Below are 19,153 nucleotides of genomic sequence, written 5' to 3'. Positions count from 1 at the left end.
ATCTCTTTTTGGCAATAAGCCATGGTGTAACCCCCTTGAGGTGACAAAAGAAAGAAAAGCTCAGATGTGATTGAAGGACTCACCAAGAGGCATGCTAGCATCTGAAGGTGCATAACAACAGGCAGGTCTGGCACGGTCATGCTTTTTTAGTCAGTTTCAGTGGGTGGTGTGAACTCGGCGCTAATAGTGAAGGTGAGTAGGGATGTGATGATAGACGCAAACATCGGTCAGTATGGTACATTTTCATAGTTTTGAGTCCATATTTGGTCACAATTTTATGTAAACTATTTCATGGCCCCTTTTGTCCATGCAAGTAGCAAGCCCAAAGTAAGAAAATAGCAAGAACAATCATTCTCTATCACTGATATGTCCATATAAATAGGCATCTTTACATAAGATAAAGAGATACTGATCTATAGTTTTCTGCAGGCTTCTCACTAGTTTCACATGTTGCCCCATTTTAGATGTAAGCGAAGAAAAGATGGACACGTGTACTACTGCAAACAGGAAGAAGCAGCTATATGTAAACATATCTCAGACTTGTAAAATCTGCAATTCAATTTTCAACTATAAATATAAAGAGTGGACCACTATATACACAACTTCATGCTCGGAAGGTTAGTTTCATCACTGCAGAAAAACAAACAACAAAAAAAGACAAATATATAGAATTAGTGGTCTGGGATAAAAATTCCAAATTAACATTTATTTTAAGAAAACTGGTAGAACCCTGAATAGAGTTGTTGTCAATCAATGAGCCAATCAATATGGGTCTTACACATGACTTTTCTAAATCTCCAGTGTCATCAAAATTTCCATCCTAGATTCAACCCACATTTTCCTTTTGCTGCAGAGAAGTCTCTGGAAGTGTTTGTTTCAGTAACTATTCTGGGAAAGCAGAAAGTTAGGATTTTTAGCATATATGTGCCATAGTTAAAATACATGTCCTGTTTACAACTTACATAACCTCTCCAAGCATTAAATCACACTGTGGGAAAGGCTGAGGATTCTGACCTCAGTGGCACTACTTACTTCACCAACACCGGACTCGTCCTGTTTCCTCTTTCCTTTGGTTAGTCCTGCCCTGCTGTACACCAGCAAGGTACACCAGCCTGCTAGCAGGTCTTTAAGCTGTATTACAGGTTCCACTGTGATCTAAGGCACCATAAATCTCTGGTTCCTCATTCTGAACAGCCATAATTATTAAGGTTTTCCTAGAACTAAAGTTAAGTCTGAGAGAACTGAGGGCCAATCATCTTGGAAGTATAAACTTATACAGCAGATCTTGGAGATGTTGACTTTTACTCAAAAATAAAAATCAATGAGAAAAGTAAAATTTCCAGTTCGTTAATTAAAAACATTTGTTTTTCTCTCTCCAAGAAAAATAGATGCTACATTAGAGGCTGGGGACTTTGTGATCTTTAGAGATGGAGTTCACTCCATGTTTATGCATGTTGTGTCCATGCCAGAGAATATGGCCAGTGTGGCTCAGTGGTTGAGCATTGACCCATGAACCAGGAGGTCAGAGTTCGATTCCCAGTCAGGGCACGTGCCCAGGTTGCATGCTCCATCCCCAGTAGGGGGTGTGCAGGAGGCATCAATGATTCTCATCACCGATGTTTCTATTTTTTTCTCCCTCTCCCTTCCTCTCTGAAATCAATAAAAACATTAAAAAAAATCTGTCATCTTGTTTTAGGAAGGTTCTGCTAAAAACCTGTTAGCTTTACCTGGAAAAATAAGGTTTAGTAAGACATTAAAAAATACGAACGCTATAAGTATTTTTCTGATTAGTTTTTTTAAAATATATTTTATTGATTTTTTTACAGAGAGGAAGGGAGAGGGATAGAGAGTTAGAAACATCAATGAGAGAGAAACATCAATTCAGCTGCCTCTTGCACACCCCCTACTGGGGATGTGCCTGCAACCAAGGTACATGCCCTTGACCGGAATCGAACCTGGGACCCTTCAGTCTGCAGGCCGATGCTCTATCCACTGAGCCAAACCGGTTAAGGCTGATTAAATAGTTTTAATCTCCAGATGGGGATGGATACAACTTTAATAGTCTGTAAGTATTTTCTTAACCATAAATGCTGCCATTTACTCACTGTATGAATTACACTGTGAACTAGTACATCATTACTCTTCAAAATTCAGAAAACTGAACTGTATCTAAAAGGAAAAGTAATTTAAACAAAGATCAAATCATTTTGCATAAAAAAATTATTAGAGAGCAGCATAACCAAAGGGACTTGCTAATTAATCATAGTGATTTACGTGGTCGCCTCAATCTGAATTTTCAAACATTTACCACTATGCTCCGGAGGCTAATAAACAATAATGTTTAAAAGGAGGATCCACATAAAACAGGACTAAATAAGGAATCTACTGGACTTCTTTTAAAAATATTTAAAAAGTAATTTGATTTGACTAAGTGTATTTCAGATAGCTAAATTGACCACATAAGAGATTTAGAACATTCCATTTTTTCTAATTGTTTCTATTTTTGGGAAAGGAGGGTGTTGAGAGAGGTTGATTCCAATGATTTGTTTTTGTGTGTGTTGGGAGTGTGATAAGCAATACTGAGTTTTATCATTGAATTATTATTATTTTTTATAAAAAAAGATGTGAGATTTAAGAAATCCTTGATCTTATGTAGACCATGGTATCTATTCTGTGGGAAAATGAGTACTTAAAGGGGAAATATCTGATTTTCTGATGCCAGACATATTACTATTAGGTTTGGCCTTTTTATGAACTAAAAGATGATGAGTGCTTTGTTTGTTGCCATTATTATGGCCTCACAGGAAGGAAGTGATTTAGAAGCAGCTGAAAATTATATGAACCAAGTTCTGAGTAGTGTTAGAAGGCTGGTAAAATAAGCCTTTCACATCTACCTCTATATCAGTTGTGCCAATGTATTAAAAAACCATTATAATATTAGATTACAGGTCAAAGAGCACGTGGTAATGCCAGCTCAGGATGTATTAAACATTCTGAGAACAGGGGTTATGAGGGTGAAAGGATACTTTTCTCAGGTGAAGAAGAATGTGACGATAGGCCCATCTTCCTGAGAACCACTTGACCTCAGGTGTGATTGAGATAATTATCTGACAGGCTGAAAGTGGAGTTTGGGAAGCTACTAAATAAATGACGCTGCCGAGAAAGAAGGAAGGTGTTTCTTTCCCTGGTCAAGTGGGGTGAGAGTGGTCAAGCAAGAGAGTAAGTTACACAGGATCTCACCAACGCAGTTGATGAGCGAAGACGAAACCAGGCGAGTTAAGTTTCTCTTCATCTTCCTGCAGTCCTACATAGTTTTATAGAACTGTGCCGGTGAAACACGCCTGTCAAAAATAACTGAATAAACCACAAGGTTTTAGAGGGGAAAAAAATAAAAATGATCAAAGCAGCATAGCTGCTTCTTCCTGGCTTATTTTTACATCAGTGGAGCGCCTTCGTCCTTCAGCAGCAGGCACGCACAGTCCTGTACAGGGTCCCACATTATTGTGTACAGGTCTGGTACTCCCTCAGCACAGCAGGGACACAGCTTTTCCCTGCTTAAGGTCCGGCCATTGTTTCCCATCGTCTGCTTCTAGGTCTGTTACTTACTAGCTCTGTGCCTTGGAAGTTACTTAACCTCTCTGAATTTCAGCTTCCCCATCGGAATCATTGAGGATAACACCCTAGGGGCTTATTGTGACAATTCAATAAAATGATACCCCTCATAAAAAAAGGGCTTGCCACATAGAAGGCTCTCTGTTAGGATAAATTTCTTTTCCTACACCATGGCTATAGGTAGCTATACGAGGAGGCTATAATAAACTAGTACAAAGGACAGCAACTTAAATATAACCAGAATCTCCTAAATAACTCAAGACATCAATGAAGAAAAAAGATCATGCTTACATTTTCTGCTTTCTCAGCGTTGTGACTAATATTGACAGGGTTCTACCATGTATTTGCATGTTTACTTAAGTAACTGAGTATAAATAGAAAAACAATCACAGTCAAGAGTAGTTTGAAACATTAGGAATACAGGGAGATCATTGAGAGACAAGCAAACCATGACGGAGATGCACTGCCTGCCCCTTTCCATCCAAAGAAAGGACTAGATAGGGAAGGCCCCAAATCACAACGTTTGTTGGGAACTGTTTTCACTCCTCAGTTCAGGAAGAAATCAGCAGTAAACATAATAATGGAAAGATATTCTGAAGGTGGTATCTTTTTCTTTTTAATAGCCAAACAACTTTCAGCAACGTCAAACTCAAAAGGTCTGCTCTAAATGGAAAAGGCTAGGCCAGGTGGAGAGAAAGGGAGAGTGCTTCTTGTAGAAATAATTCCATAACCCTACCTTCTGCCAACAGCCAGGCATGGGTAACCCATCTGGACCCTGTTTTAAAGAGAAGAGTAAGAATTCCTTAGGTTCCACAAAAGTGATCACACTTCATGATTCACATGCTCAGTGGCTTAAAAGATGGATTTCTACTCATTAGTAGCTTTAGTCATATTTTTCTAATTATTAACAATAAACTCCCAATATAATACCTAATGTTAATTAAAATGAAGAAAATTCAAATGTTTTTTTTAGGGAGAGTACACATTTTAAAAATACATGAAGTATAAGAAAATACACCTAATTTTGAAAAAGCAATTTACAAAGCATAGTGGTCTACTCAGTTCTACCTTGGGATAACAAATCTGTACTATTCCTCCTAATTTCATTTACATATATTTCACAATTATCTTTATTAAGTAAACTGAAATAACTTCACTTCCTGGTCACTATGGTCTATGGTTGAATGCATGATAATGATGAATAATCAATGATGAACCATTTCTATCTGAAGTTTATAGCTATTCAGAGGCTATTTTTCACTTTTCTATATTGAAAGCAGATATATTGGAATATATTTAATCAACCAAATTAAAACATAGGCAGCCTATCTATATATTTACAGTAAAATGTTATTCATAGAATTCATCAATTTTTCTATTAAAATTCTTTAGAAGCCGGTTAACAAATTCTGAATAAACCTGGGATTCCTAAATGCTGCAGAATTTATTTTTACTTAAAGTGTGAACACTCTTCAGATACAAATGATATAAACAAAGCAGGGAGAGTTGGGATGTGATGAGGCATGCTTGTGTTTCCACCCAACGAAATGATCATAAACTATTATTTATTATGATTACCAAGCAAACAAAATAAAAGACTTGGCACTTCACATTGATATTTTCTAATTGTAATTATGAACTGAATACATTTTTTTCTATAAACACAATCTCTTAAAAGGCTTGAGAAACAGTTATCTTTATAGAAACATGCTTAGCATTAAAAAACAATATAAGAACATGCAGAAAAATATTACCATCAACACTATCATAAAATGTTTTCTTTTACACCTCAGAAAATATGAATATACTTTTTAAAACAATGTAAAAAAACAACAACCCCGCTTTGAAATAGTTTTATAAGATATTTGGGAAAAATTCGGTAATGCCAGATTGGTACAAGGAGAAGGATCACCCAGTAGAATTTTAGATTTTAGTAAAAGGAGGATTTTGGGTTCATGCCAATGGAGATAAGGGAGTTCTGTCTACTTTAGGAAAGTGAGTTTCAAAGGGAGAGACCATTAAATCAAAAGGTTATGTGACAAAGAGGAGCGCGTGGGCTGTAGACTGTTATCTTTAGAAGCTTGGTTTACTTCCCTACAGTCTCTTAACAGCATTCCCTAGAAATGGCTACTCCTGACCACAGAGGCTTCCCTCTGTAGGTCTGGCCTTACAGCCGGACAGAAATTTAGTGGAAGAGGCAAAAATGCCTTTATTTCCTTTAGAGGAAAAAAAAAAAAGTTCAGTTTAGGGGTAAAACCCAAAGTTATGGGCTAGCTGTGCCTTTACATAGAAGCCTTTCACATAATGTTAATGTAATCTTTAACTATTTATTGAATAAACTAATATCCCCCAGAAGGCAGTCCCGGTTCATGTCAGTTGTGAGAACGTTAGGAGATTAGTTTCCAGTCATTGGTAGACATGCATGCTCGCTCTCTTCACTCTGCAGAGTCACCGAAGGAGCCATTCATGCACATGCATGTAGTGTGTTTATCATGTAAAGCTTGGTCCAGAAGCACCACTTTACACCCATAGAGATGAATATGTAATAAACAAAGGAACTGCATGCAGGGCGGTAGGAAAGAGAAATACTGTACCAATTGGCAAGGGGCATCCAGCCCATCCAGGCCAGGCTGGCCTGGCTCCCCTTTTTCCCCCTTAATGCCACGGAATCCCTGTTTGTAAAGATTAACTCATAACGTTACTAACAAGAAATCACTTATGCACTCATAATGTTACTAACAAGAAATCACTTATGCACTCATAACGTTACTAACAAGAAATCACTTATGCAAAAATTCTGCTAAAGAAATAACCACAATAAGAAGATGCTGGGAGAGGAGCAACTCTGAAGTGCAAAGTAACATGCGGTGAAGTTGGACAAAACTCCACACATCATGAGGGCTTGACTGGGAACCGGGGTCTCTGCTGAGAAGTACAGAACCATGCGGTTCCTCTTTGGAGCCTCCATTCATGTTGGATCAACACGTGAGTGTTAAGAAACCAGGCAGAGCTGGTGGCCAGACACAAGGTGTGGAACATAACGGGATTACCCAGAAGGATCATCCCAGTACCTTGTAGTCCATGTTAAATGACCTCAGTCAGAACCCCAGCTTTTATGGGTCCCTTCAGCTTGCTCTTCTCCCAGCTTATCCCCTCACACATGACATCCGGAGTCAGAGTTCCATGAGTCAGACATACCAACGGGCAAGGCGCATCTAATCCAGGGGCACCCTGTTCTCCTTTCTCCCCTTTAGGCCCCTTTTTGCCTTTCTTTCCCTTTTCCCCCTGTGGATACAAGGGTTTAAATAAAAGACAGGTTTTATTGGAGGGGGGTAAATAATGGTGATTCAAAAGATGACTTAGCCAATAAAAGTCTGGAAGGGCATTTACCATTGTTTTCTGGTTTAGGTAAGGCATGATACTATAAAAATAACAGAGTGACAATGGATTCTGGGTAACGATATGTGGCATTTTATTTACGATTCTCAATAATTTGATAGAAGGAGACCAAAGGCCAACCCATCACGGAGGAGGATCAGTGCTGACATAGAGCCCGGTGAGTGGTCCTTTTGAAGGAGGTGTTTCTGCCATGGATCTGGGCTGTGTGTGTGTGTGTGTGTGAGATACCAACTACTGAAGCCAGCCAGTGCAGGTGCAGTTCAGAGGAATAATGGATACTTCGCACAATTTTCAATACCTGTCAACTTGTTCCCCCCCCAATTCTGTAATAGGTGAAAGCTACATTGAGCCAGAGAAAAGAATATTAACAGTGTCTACCTTTTTGAAATATAAACAATTTTATGACATTATTTTTGTAGCTTTCATTAAAAAAATTCAATGTATTAAAATCTGCTTCTATTTATTTTAACATTTGTTTTCAGGTAACTAAGAGCAAATAATTTCCTTATTAAGTCAGATAAATAAAGTTAAAAAGTGCCAATACTTCTTAGCAATACCAATGGGAGAAACAGACTTATTTATAGACACAGGGATCTTCGTTAATTCACTCTTATTGATCTCATGCCAGGTGCTCACAATGGTAAATGTGTTTCCAGCTTACTTACAATTATAATAAATTCTGTTCAGGAGAGGAAAAGCAGTTTGGACTCAGCTGAGCTAACACTAAAAATGAGGTAGGCAGGATAATAACATAGTGGGGAGGGAGCCATGGAAATTAGTATTTAGGAATCAAGGTAAAGGTTGTGGAAATCTGCGTGGGTCAGAGGGATGGCGGAATTTAGGAAAGGAGGCAAAAGGAGGAGAAGGAAGGAAGGTACCTCAGCGGTTTTACGTTAACATAAATATCTGCGTATTTAAGACAAGAAGTCAGCAAGTACAAAATACAACACATACTTAGATTAGGGTATTCATTCTGCAATCAGGATGGCAGTTACGATAAAATGGAATAACTTCAGAAGCCAAACAACATGAATATTCAAAGGTAAAAAGACATACACATAACAGAAATATGAGATATGCATTCAAATTAACGTATTCATTCTGACTGCGTGCGCGAAAGCTCCTCATTGCTGTCCTGTGTGCCAAAAAGGTTGCATCAGAAGGCTCAGAATCAAGAACACTCGGGTTGCTATAACACTCGGGAAAGAGAGAAATTCTGTGTGGTTTAGTTGATCATGATTAAAGACAAAGCCCGGAGAAGCCAGGGTGAAATGGGAGCAGGTGTGACAGGAAGTAAGCTGGGAGGAGCATTGGGGAGTAAATTGCTCACTCATGCGGAATGAATCAACATACTTCATCAGCAAATAACTTCAGTGCCATGACATAAAATGGATGTAAACTTGTTTAGGTGAGTTCTTTCCTCCCAGGAGGCAGTGGGCTCTCCTTCGTCACATCGGTGTGACTGACACCAGGTGTGTTAGGTCTTATTAATTTAGAATTCACTTCATTGTTTGGTAAATCAACTCATATTAATAACTCAAACAAAAAGTGTTGTCATACTGATGTTGACTGAGATTTTGGGAATAATTTCTCAGTCATATTTTTGTAAACTTCAAGCGTTATGAAAAACAGACACAATTTTTTTTTTAATCCTCACCTGAGGGAATTTTCCATTGATTTTTAGGGAGAGTGGAAGAGAGGGAAAGACAGAAATATCGATGAGAGAGAAACACATCAATTGATTGCCTCCTGCACGTGTCCCATACCAGGACCAGGCTGGGGAGGAGCCTGCAACCGAGGTGTGTGTCCTTGACCGGAATTGAACCTGGGACCCTTCAGTCTGCAGGGCGACACTCTACCCACTGAGCCAAACCAGCTAGGGCACAGATATGATTGTATAAAGAACAATATATCAGTGTTATTATTAATCAACATAGTTTTATAACACAAAACCATCTGTCCATGTGGGTATGAGCACATTAAAGGTTCCTGCTAATATTTATCTCCCATGTCAAAGAATGCTATACATAAAGTGTTTACACTTAGAATCTAATTTTCCTATAGATAAAACTTCTATACATGGAATGTGAAATATGAAAACATTTCGTATGGGTGATAAACATTACTCTGAGGATTAAATTTGTAGCTTAATGTTTTCATAAGTTAAAATGCTGGTATTTTCTTCTTTGTTTAAAAGAGCATTAAAGTAAGTATCCTCATAATGGTGACATAATTTTGAGTAAGATTTTGCACTCACACTACCCATCAGGTAAATAGAAAATCTATAATCTTTAAAGCACACATACCTTGAGCTAAAGTACCAGTACATTTATATTTTATAGTTAGAATTTGTAATTCAGAATAAAAAAATTATTTTTTTTTGCCTCAGCTTCCTTGCCTGTGAAATGGGAACAAAATAGCACCAACTTCAGGGGGTTGTTATGAGGTTGAAAAGACTATCACTTTTGGGAAAACACTTAAGTGCTCAATAAATGTAATCAGATTTATGGTGGTGGTGGTGGTGGTGCTTTTTACATAACCACTCACATGAACTCTCTTACCAATGGGAAGCTAAGTCATACTGAAGGCCTGTAGAATACAGAGCAGTCTTCACACCTTTCTTTCTTTGACAACTCTCACTTGGCCTTGCTTTTCAAAAGCTATGAACTTCACTGTTAAAAATTTTTTTTTCTAGGGTTTTGAAACAGTGTGTTGTTAAATAGATCAGGACATGATTTACCCTGAGAAATATAATTGAACTGTGAAAGTGCAATTTACATTTGAACTGTAAAAAATTATTCTTCAAAGATCTAAGCAAAGGGGAGAGAAAAGGAAAAAAAATGATTTTAAAAATCCATAATCTAAATTTTACTTTCAGACAGAAAATCTTTTGCCTGATTTTGGCTCCTATGTACCCTGGAGCTGATAGTCCTGAGATAGAACCTAAACATGACCTCAGAAAATACACCAATATCTTCACTTAGAAATATCTACAGCACCTAAAAGCTGCCTAATGGACTCATTGGGGGTTATCAGTCACACTGCTTGTCTTCTATTTTTCCAGTTAAAAAATCAAGACACAGAACATATCTCCTGTCCCTTTCCTGGGAATGCTGTGAAGATAACTAAAGCTTTACTGGGTTGGGCGAACTTGGCCAGAAAACCATTACGGATTTGTGCTATTTCAGTTTACGTTAATGTGTAATTCTTTTTTTTTTTTTTCCCACTTTCAAGAATCCCTGAACATTACATCTTTCAACACACTGGTGTCAGGTAGTTGAAAAATAGTAGCCTGGCTATCTGGGGATTATAATGTTTTCTTCCATACTAGACAGTGCTCTTATTTCTAGTGGCGCAGCCTTCTTCCTTCCCCTGTGAAGAGCTGAGTCCTCAGATCAGGCATCAGCGTGTTTTTGGAGCACAGGACCAAGAAGGGGTAGACGTAGGAAAGACCCGCACAGCTGAAGCAAAGCAGACAGCATGACAAAGGTCAAGCAGGCGCATGCTGGGATGCAGAGGTCACCTTTTCTCCCTTTTCTCCTAGATCACCCTTCTCGCCTCGTGGACCAGGGAAGCCCTAGAGGACAAAAAGCAAACCAAAGAGATCTATTGATGTAACTGTGGCACCATCAAATTGAAAAAATAAATTTAAAATGGCATGTTTCTGAAACATAGATGAAAGGAAAAAGGCATGCCAACAATCTCAAAACTTAGAGAAAGTAGCACTTAGGAATAATAGTTTACTAACACGTCAATTATCTACATACTAGAGGTTTCTTGCTTTTTCTCCTAGGAAATGTACAGTGGAGAGAATATCAGGATCCTAGTTTGAACCCTGGGGAGTTCACTGCTCTGTGTGGCCGTGTGCAAATCACTTACCTCAGCATTTTAGTCCTTTGACTCTAAAATGGGGTTAATGGTATCTACACAACTGTTGGTGGGAGCATTAAATGCGATGGAATAAAGTACCAGAATTATGTCTGCACATACAAGTTGCTCAATGAACAGTAACTACTATTACTTTCGCTATTGTTATTATTCACCTAATACAGGATGAGCAGTGTTCATTTCAAGAGGCATTTACTTTTGAGATTCTCTATATTTATAGAATTGTAAGATAAATAGGGACTTTCAGCTAAAAAAATATGGCATAAGAGCTTTGAGAATAGGTATAATACACCATTACCTCAGGATAGTAGGTGAAAGATACTTTAATTTTATGCATATTTTAAAATAAGTGGTTCAAATACAAATGTTGAGAGTGTCCCTAATTTGGGAAAGTATTTTAAAGTGGCACTATCAACTATCAATTTTATACCAGATAATTATTTTTCCCCCTTTATGTTTATCTTATGCAAACACTCTTGATGTATTTTATGCGGCTGTTTATATGCATAGCAATTTTTGTTGTAGGCATATCTATGTGTACAGAAACAATAAGACGTATTCTTGCTGTTATTATGATGGAGACCATCAGCATCTATTATAATAGGAAGATGTTCATTGTATGCATTACTTACATCAAGACCAGGCTCTCCATCTTTCCCCTGCCAAAGAACCACAGTAGCTACATTAGTATTCCTATGTTTCATGAATAGGTTATTGTTTTCATTAAGGCTGCCTGGACATGCAACACTAGTATTAGAACTACTTCACCAATGTGAAAAAGATCCTCTACTGATTAGTATTACACATTTTTTTTCACTAAATCAAGTGAAATGACTGTTAATGTTGCTGTTACGAGCCATGAAAATGTTTTCTTATAGATCAGGTTAAATAGTTTACTTTTTTGCTGAAGTTGAATGGTTGGTATCCAAGTTATCATGTCAGGAGTTAAGTTGAAAGCAAAAATCATTTAGCTGATTTAAAAACACACCAGCACTAATACAGTATGCAAATCAATGCTGCTTTAATTCTCTGAGTAGTGAGCTCAGACATGAGTAAAAAATGTGGAAACTTTATTGTTAAATATAGTTTGGATTTGGCCAGAGTGCACCTTGTCCATAAATATTGAGGGTGTGAAGGTCACAACTTAGAACACTGTTTTGAAGTAAACTTTGTAAATGAATGATCCCCAAATATAAAAGGAGCCAGAAGGCTGTTGTGCAAGGATGATAAATGCACTCGCATGGCGCAGATGATCAGGGCAGTGGCCTATTGTGTCTCACAATGGATCCACCCAGAGTTCCTGAGAGGTTGCTTTGATTCCGTCAACTGAAATCTATTTTAAAAATCAGCCTTCACTGTACATCTATTTTAAAACCAGCCTCTCTTTTAGCATTGAAGTAATGATGGTTTTAGTTTATTATTTCAGTTCATAAAAACTGAAAGTACAGGGTATGTGGAAGTGCATCGGGGTTAAAAACCTCAATACAAGCATACACTTCTATTGTAGTCCTTCCCTACCCCATGGGATCATTTATGATGAACCCAAAGATAATGTCCTAAAGCAAACCCGAGGCCTCAATTTGAAGTCTGTGTCATTGAGAATTTTTATCCACATCCTATGTTCAAGATCCCCTGTGATGACAGTAACAGAGGGATCAGAGGCATCGAGTCATCGTAAACGTCAATTTGAGAAACAACTAATTAGCAAGAGTGGTTTTAGTAAGTAACCTATGAGAACAGACAAAGGCTGCAGGAAGCTGTTTTAAATAAAGCTCCTACACCCACTTCTGGTACAGTGGCCTTCCAAAGAAGTGCCAGTCATGGGCGTCCAGTCAGATGGTATGGGCAAGGCGTCACTGGACAGGGGGAGTCCCACCTTTAGGCTGGTGCTGTCCATCAATGGACAAGCTCTGATCCTGTCAGTCTTGTGACGTGTGAGGGCATGTGTCTGTACGTGAGTGGGAGGATGACATGAATGTGACCTATCTCTGGAGGACATGGTGATACTGGGGTTGGAGAGAATGAGTGGACTGTTCTTGCTCCTGTAATGTGATTAGTTGGTCCCACAAGGGAGGGGTTACGTGTGTCAGTGACAGGTGATCTGTGGATGCTGAAGGTGGAGAGCGCACACGAGACAGAGAACTCACGGGCAGGCCATAGGGCCCTCTGGGTCCGGGCTCTCCCACAGCTCCTTTTTCGCCCTAAAACGAAAGGTAGGAAGTTCAAATCAGACATAAACACCAATGTTCACACCTGTGCCCTAATGGCCTGTGTGTAAAACTCCTATTTGAATTATCATTCTATCAAAATACCAAAGATTCAGGCTCTTCCAGAATTGCCGTCAATGATACAGTAAAAGTAATCTACATAAGATGATTTTATTAAATCACCTTAGAAAGAGCATAAGACTTCCACTGCCTGGTTGCTGTATTCGGGTTTCTTGGGCATTAATGTGAAACACTTATTTGTTACAAATTATTTTAAGTTACTATTTACTTATGTATTTATTTATTATTGTTAATCCTCACCCAAGGATATTTTTTCATTGATTTTTAGAGAGAGTATTGGGGAGGGAAAGAGAGAAAGAGAATGCATGTGCACTAGCGGGGGGGGGGGGGGGGGAGGGAGGAAGGGAGAGAGAGAGAGAGAGAGAGAGAGAGAGAGAGAGAGAGAGAGAGAAGTGAGACAGATTGATTGGCTGCTTCCCACTAGGGCTGGGATCGAACCTGCAACCCAATTACGTGCCCTTGACTGGGACTCGAACCCTCGACCCTTTGGTGTATGGGCTGATGCTCTAACCACTGAGAAAAACCAGCCAAGGCTTCAATGATAATCTTGAATGCTTATAAAGAATAAGTGCAATTGGAGGTGGTCCCATGAATATGGAATAATTGCAATGACAGAGAAAAAGATATTCTGCGTATCAAGTAGAAAACTCCCTCTGCCCCCATCTCCAAAATTAATGTGTTTGTCAGGACTTAGCATGAAAACTTCAAGAGTCACGATGAAGTTTATAGGAGTGGTCAGACAGAAAATGTTACCTTCTTTAATCACACCTCTGAAGAAGTTCAAAGGTTATTAGCAAATCTTTTTCATGAGTAAAGTGCCAAGTTCAGCTGCTAACTGTGAATGCAGATCCATGTATTTTGCTGTGTTTGTCTATACTCCAGCTTCCCATCTGAGCAACTTTAAAGTCCCTGTTAACATTCTTCTTTAATCTAAAGGTAGGGATTGATGGAGCTAATCAGCACTGTCACCCAGAAGCACATAAAGAACAGTGGCCACTGAAAATAAATACGATAAATGCTTTTGAACTTCTACTCAGTATTCCTGAAAGAGCAGCATTGCTTTCAGGAAAGTGGCAGGCTTTGAAATAAAACACATTTAAATTTGAATTCCAGTCCTGTCACTAGCTATCTGTATGGCCTTAAGTAACTTCCTTTTTTAAATCCTCACCCAAGGTTATATTTTTCTTGTTTTTAGAGAGAGTAAGAGAAAGAGAAGATCAATGAGAAAGAGAAACATTGATTAGTTGTCTCCCCCTAGGCACCCCGACCAGGGATTGAACCAACAGCTTAGGTCTGTGCCCTGACCAGGTTTTGAATTCAAAACCTTTTGGTGTAGACTACGTTCCAACCAACTGAGCCACACCCTGCTCCCCGCCCTTCCATCCTCCCCCCCCCCCCCCCCCCCCACCCAGTCAGGGCTTAGGTAACTTTCTGTGCCTGAGTTTCATTGGCTCTTATATAAGAATAATAATACATATTCCACAAGAATTTTTCTGAAGACAATTTTTCTGATTATAAAATATGAAATTCACTGTTGTCAAATAATATGTCCCATAAGTAGTAGCTATCATTATTATACAATTAGAGTCTTATTTTTAATTAAAAAAAAGGCTCGCCAACTCAAAGAGCAACTCAAATGAATTAAAAATAAATTTATTTCATTTTGAGCTGGCATGTTATTTATGATTTTTAAAATGATGGTGGTGGTGGTGGTAGTGGTGGTGGTGTGAGTTATGTGTTGTGGGAGGTAGGGGTTTAAAAGGAGGGTCCACATAGCCTGGAGTAGATCTAGTTTAAAAAACCTCAACAGATTAGAGTAGATTTCATTTGAAAAGGCTCCACAGATTATTTTGATATACCTACTCCCTTCTTCCTCCTCTGATTGAGCACTTCAGCTTTATTTTGTTTTTGAAATGAATATACCGTGGCTTATTTGAATTAAGCTGTCACTCAAACATTTGTGTGTGGAACTTCTCTTATAGAACTGACCTCCCCAAATAATTACTTTAAGCTAATAGCAATCCCCTTCTCTCAGCAGTGACTGCTTCAGAAGTGGACAGGAGGTGTGGGGGAAGTCAGCTGGGACGCCATGGGGCGCGTTCCTCACTGCCAAGGAAAGAGGCGCGGGAGGGGAAGGTCTCTGTGTGTTCTCTGCCCATGGCTCCTGCAGGGGGCCGGGGGGGAGGTCAGCACCACGGGAACCTGCTTGCCAGGGGTCAGAAGACAAGGCCAGCCGGCGGGAAGGGCACAGAAGCAAAGCCGAGAGTCCCTCCTTGAACGTTTTGTTATATAAAACAATAAAGGGGTCTTCACTGTATTTTGAGTTGGGGTCTGTCATTTAGAGTCAAAAGCATCCTAACGGTCTCAGTTTGAAAACTCCCAGGAGTGAAATATTAACACAGGGATTGGAATGTGCAGCTTCTTCTCCTGGATTAAATAATGCAAAAAAAGAGAAAGACTTGCACCTCTCCATTTAACAACTTCTGCAGAGTTCCTAAGAAGTTACAAGGCCAGACGAAGAAATCAGCTGAAGGCAGGAACCTCCACGAGCTTGAAGAGCTGAATACTAATGGTGCCAGTCACGCATTTGACAGTTTCTGAATAACACTGTCAAATGTCTGGCTTCCTTTAGGCTGGTCTAATTTTATTCAGGCTCTCTAATTTGCATGTCTACACTAAGAAATTATTCTAGAACGGCCCCCTTTCCTGATTCCTCCCGCTTTAAAATTTGAAACTTCTTCAAGACAGTCCAGATGGCGCCTCAATCAATTAACACTGAGAATCACACTCCAGTTTAGCACTTTGGGTGAGGGGCACTTAGGGAGTACTGATATCTGACCCAGTTAAGATAGTTAACGTGCTGAGTAAATAAATACAAGTGTAACACTTTACACTGCACACCATTTGACTTCAACTATGCCTTCAGAAATTCTTAGAGATTTCATTTGCTCTCCCGGTTAATCCAGCCCCAGGGCCGAGACCTGATACTCTTGTGATAGTGTGGAGCTATCGGAAGTAGCAGCTGATTTACCAAATGGTAAACCCTCTTGAGCCCCAGGGCCTCCAGCCAAAAGACTACTTGAGATTTGCTGCTCCATTTTTAGTACATGTACTGAATTTCTTGATACAGTGCTTGAGTGGGTCAGCAGTGGAGGCTCTTCGCTTTTAAATATTTTTAATTAAGAAGAGCTTCATAAGTCATTGGCTGGATCTTAGAAATAAGATCAAATAAAGGTAGTTGCAGATTCAGATTATTTATGCCTTTAGGAGTCAACTCCTTCTAGAAGCATTCTTGGAGGAAGCCAGCTTCCCTCATCACTGTACGGCAGCCTGGGACTCTCTGTATTCACTGCGGCCTCATTATCTGGTTATTTTTCTCAGAGATCTTTTTCCCTCTGCAATTAGGTTGTAAGCTCTTCTAGATCAGGGAAAATAGCTGCTTCCTTTACAGTCCTGAATAAATATATGTAGTGTATTAGTAAAAGATTATAGGATGAGGAATTAATTATAATGGCATTCAATTCACTGGAGCAAAATAGACTTTACATAAAAAGGGGGAGTGTGTTGCCATTTCATACTGAAAGTGCACTGTGTTTTATACATTGTAACATGTGATAAATATTTATTGAATGAATGAATTCAATTTATAGAACATGGGATGTACGCCAAAGAAATCACTATGTGGACAAATTATCCCAGATTGGTGAAACTCTATCTAGTTTTAAAAGACCACAAATGAATTATTCCAACATTCTGAAGCCCTCACTATTAGGATACTTTCTTTTCATCCCATCCTGGATGGTGGGGAAACTGATGACACAATTCCACTCAGACACACAAACACTTCTAAGTGTTCCAAGGCGAGGAAAAGGAAAAGTGGGAGAAAAACAGAGAAAGAGGCAGAGGAGTTCCAGACAGATGACCAGCTGCTGATGCGGCAGCACATTTTTGTGTGTCAGATATTTATCTTCCACTCGGACTTTTTTTTTTTTTCTTCCCAAGGATATGGAAACATGGCCTAGCAATAGCGAGGTTAGTGAAAGGTTTTTGTTTTATAATGCACTGAAATTATTTCCGTATGGTTAAAGGAAGACCGTCTATTCTTTCCTTTTTTTAAACAGCAGCATGTATAACTGTGTGGAAAAGAATATGTAGATTTTTGTCATCTTCTTTACAAAGTTATAACTTACTCTCAATGAAATAAAATCGCTTTCTATGAAAGATTATCAGCCAGAACATGTGGTCGTGGAAATGTTAGCCCTATTGACTTCTATTTACTGGGTTAAGGCTAAGTAAAAATACCTTCCTTACGGGTTCTGAGCTATTCATGTCAGCTATGTAAATGTATGCACTGTTTTCTATTAGGGCAGCCGTATTCCATGTTATACTCTGTTGTTCTCTCTCTCAGAGTGAAGACTCTGAATAGAACTTATGATCATATCTATTTTCATTTAATAGTAGATGGCCCTTTGTTTCTTCTGGGAAGTTCACACTTTAGTTTCTTATTTAGGTCACAGCTTAGTAACCTCAGGGGCAACTTACCCTTTCTCCTTTGGGACCTGCAGGGCCATGGGGTCCCATAGGGCCATCTGTACCCTAAAAAGAGATAAAAAATAAGATAATATGAGACATATCCCAGGGCTATAAGAAAAGCAGCTTTCCTGGGTGAGTGACGCCCAAGAATGTCAGTAAGACAACTCATCTCCTTTCAGAGTGCTTTATGCTTGATTCTTTCAGGCCAGTGGTTTTCAAGAATCTCATGCAAACGGGATGAATTATATAACTGCCTGTTTCAATGAAGGGCCCACACAAAAAGCTGTAGATCATCTTTAATTACACATTTCCTTCCTGACTAAATGGAACATCTTCACTCTGCCTCCCCCAATCTTAAAAAAAAACCTGCAGTTGTTTTTTTCTTCACATCACCTCTTGTTCACATTCATTCTCCGCCCCCAATGTCAGCCCTACTTTCCTTGGCCACCGATACTCCGAAGCCTTGTTTTCAGCTGCTTCAGAGGCTTGAACAGTTACACAAATGAACACAATTAAATGAGAACAGTGTTCAAACCAAGCTTTCTGGAGCTCCCTGCGGAGCAGCAGGGGCCTTCGAGGGAAGGAATTATTGTTGCAGGTCCTGCTGCAGGGGCTGAAGTCACTAAGCTTACAGGGCACAAACCAGGCAGCTGATGACTGAACGGCATCGTTGCCTTCTGGCCTCCTGGTTTAGGATCAGGGTTTCTGTGGCCCACGAGATAATATCTGAACGAATACAGGATCACGGAGGTCCAAGGGAAATAATGGCTGCCTGAGGAAGGTTTTTAGAATCGAAGAGCTAAAATTTCTTTTTGATTCTTAAAATTGTAGCAAGGACTTCAAGGATGTTGGCTCATTTTCAGGAAGACTATGCTTAGGTTTGCAAAGAATTTGTCATAAAATCTGCAAATGGAACTATTCAGCACACATGGTTATAGTGTTTTCATTTCTCTTCTACTGCTCTTGCTTATTCTCTTAGAGCCTTGTGATATGAAGTAACTCAGGGTTTTAAGTTCATTCTAATGTTGGTGAATTCTCACCATCTTAAACTGATCTTTTACTGCCTGACCTCAAAGTTCATCTTCAGAAAACTTGTAAATACTGGGTCCCTGCGGCTGAAATTTAAGAGATGGAGCTGTTAAGAGCCAAAGAAAAGAGACAACAACAGAAGACAGACGATTCATTTTGATGAACAAAGATCTGAAAGTTAGTCCAATGAAGAAGTTACATTTCTACTACGAACATAAACATAAAAGGAAAAACAACTTAAAATAAATCCACATTATTTCAATCCCGTCAGAGGGCCTCTCTCCTGGAAGGACAGGAAATGTCACTGGTTATGGAGAAATCTGCCAGGATTCTAAGACAGTGATGCCAGTTAGACTGGCTATTCTGGTCACCTGGCAGGTAATCCAGACCTGAGCTCCCACTCC

General features: G+C 39.2%; 1 protein-coding gene across 1 annotated transcript in view; it reads right to left on the bottom strand.

Moving 5' to 3' along the window:
- Window positions 1-300: 300 nt before the first annotated feature.
- COL25A1 (collagen type XXV alpha 1 chain) overlaps window positions 301-19,153 on the bottom strand; it is a 480,059-nt gene continuing 461,206 nt past the window's right edge. Inside the window, exons 32-38 of the mRNA XM_079776470.1 lie at window positions 17,730-17,783; window positions 13,047-13,100; window positions 11,532-11,558; window positions 10,535-10,588; window positions 6,207-6,284; window positions 4,349-4,387; window positions 301-630 (exon numbers count right to left, since the gene is read on the bottom strand). Of these exons, the coding sequence (XP_079632596.1) occupies window positions 628-630; window positions 4,349-4,387; window positions 6,207-6,284; window positions 10,535-10,588; window positions 11,532-11,558; window positions 13,047-13,100; window positions 17,730-17,783 (309 nt within the window). The 3' untranslated portion in view covers window positions 301-627. The remainder of the gene's footprint in view (window positions 631-4,348; window positions 4,388-6,206; window positions 6,285-10,534; window positions 10,589-11,531; window positions 11,559-13,046; window positions 13,101-17,729; window positions 17,784-19,153) is intronic.

The sequence above is a fragment of the Cnephaeus nilssonii genome, assembly GCF_951640355.1.
Source record: "Cnephaeus nilssonii genome assembly, chromosome: 1".
NCBI lineage: Eukaryota > Metazoa > Chordata > Mammalia > Chiroptera > Vespertilionidae > Cnephaeus > Cnephaeus nilssonii.
Note: the sequence above shows the minus strand (reverse complement) of the source record. Positions and strands in the feature narration are given on the sequence as shown.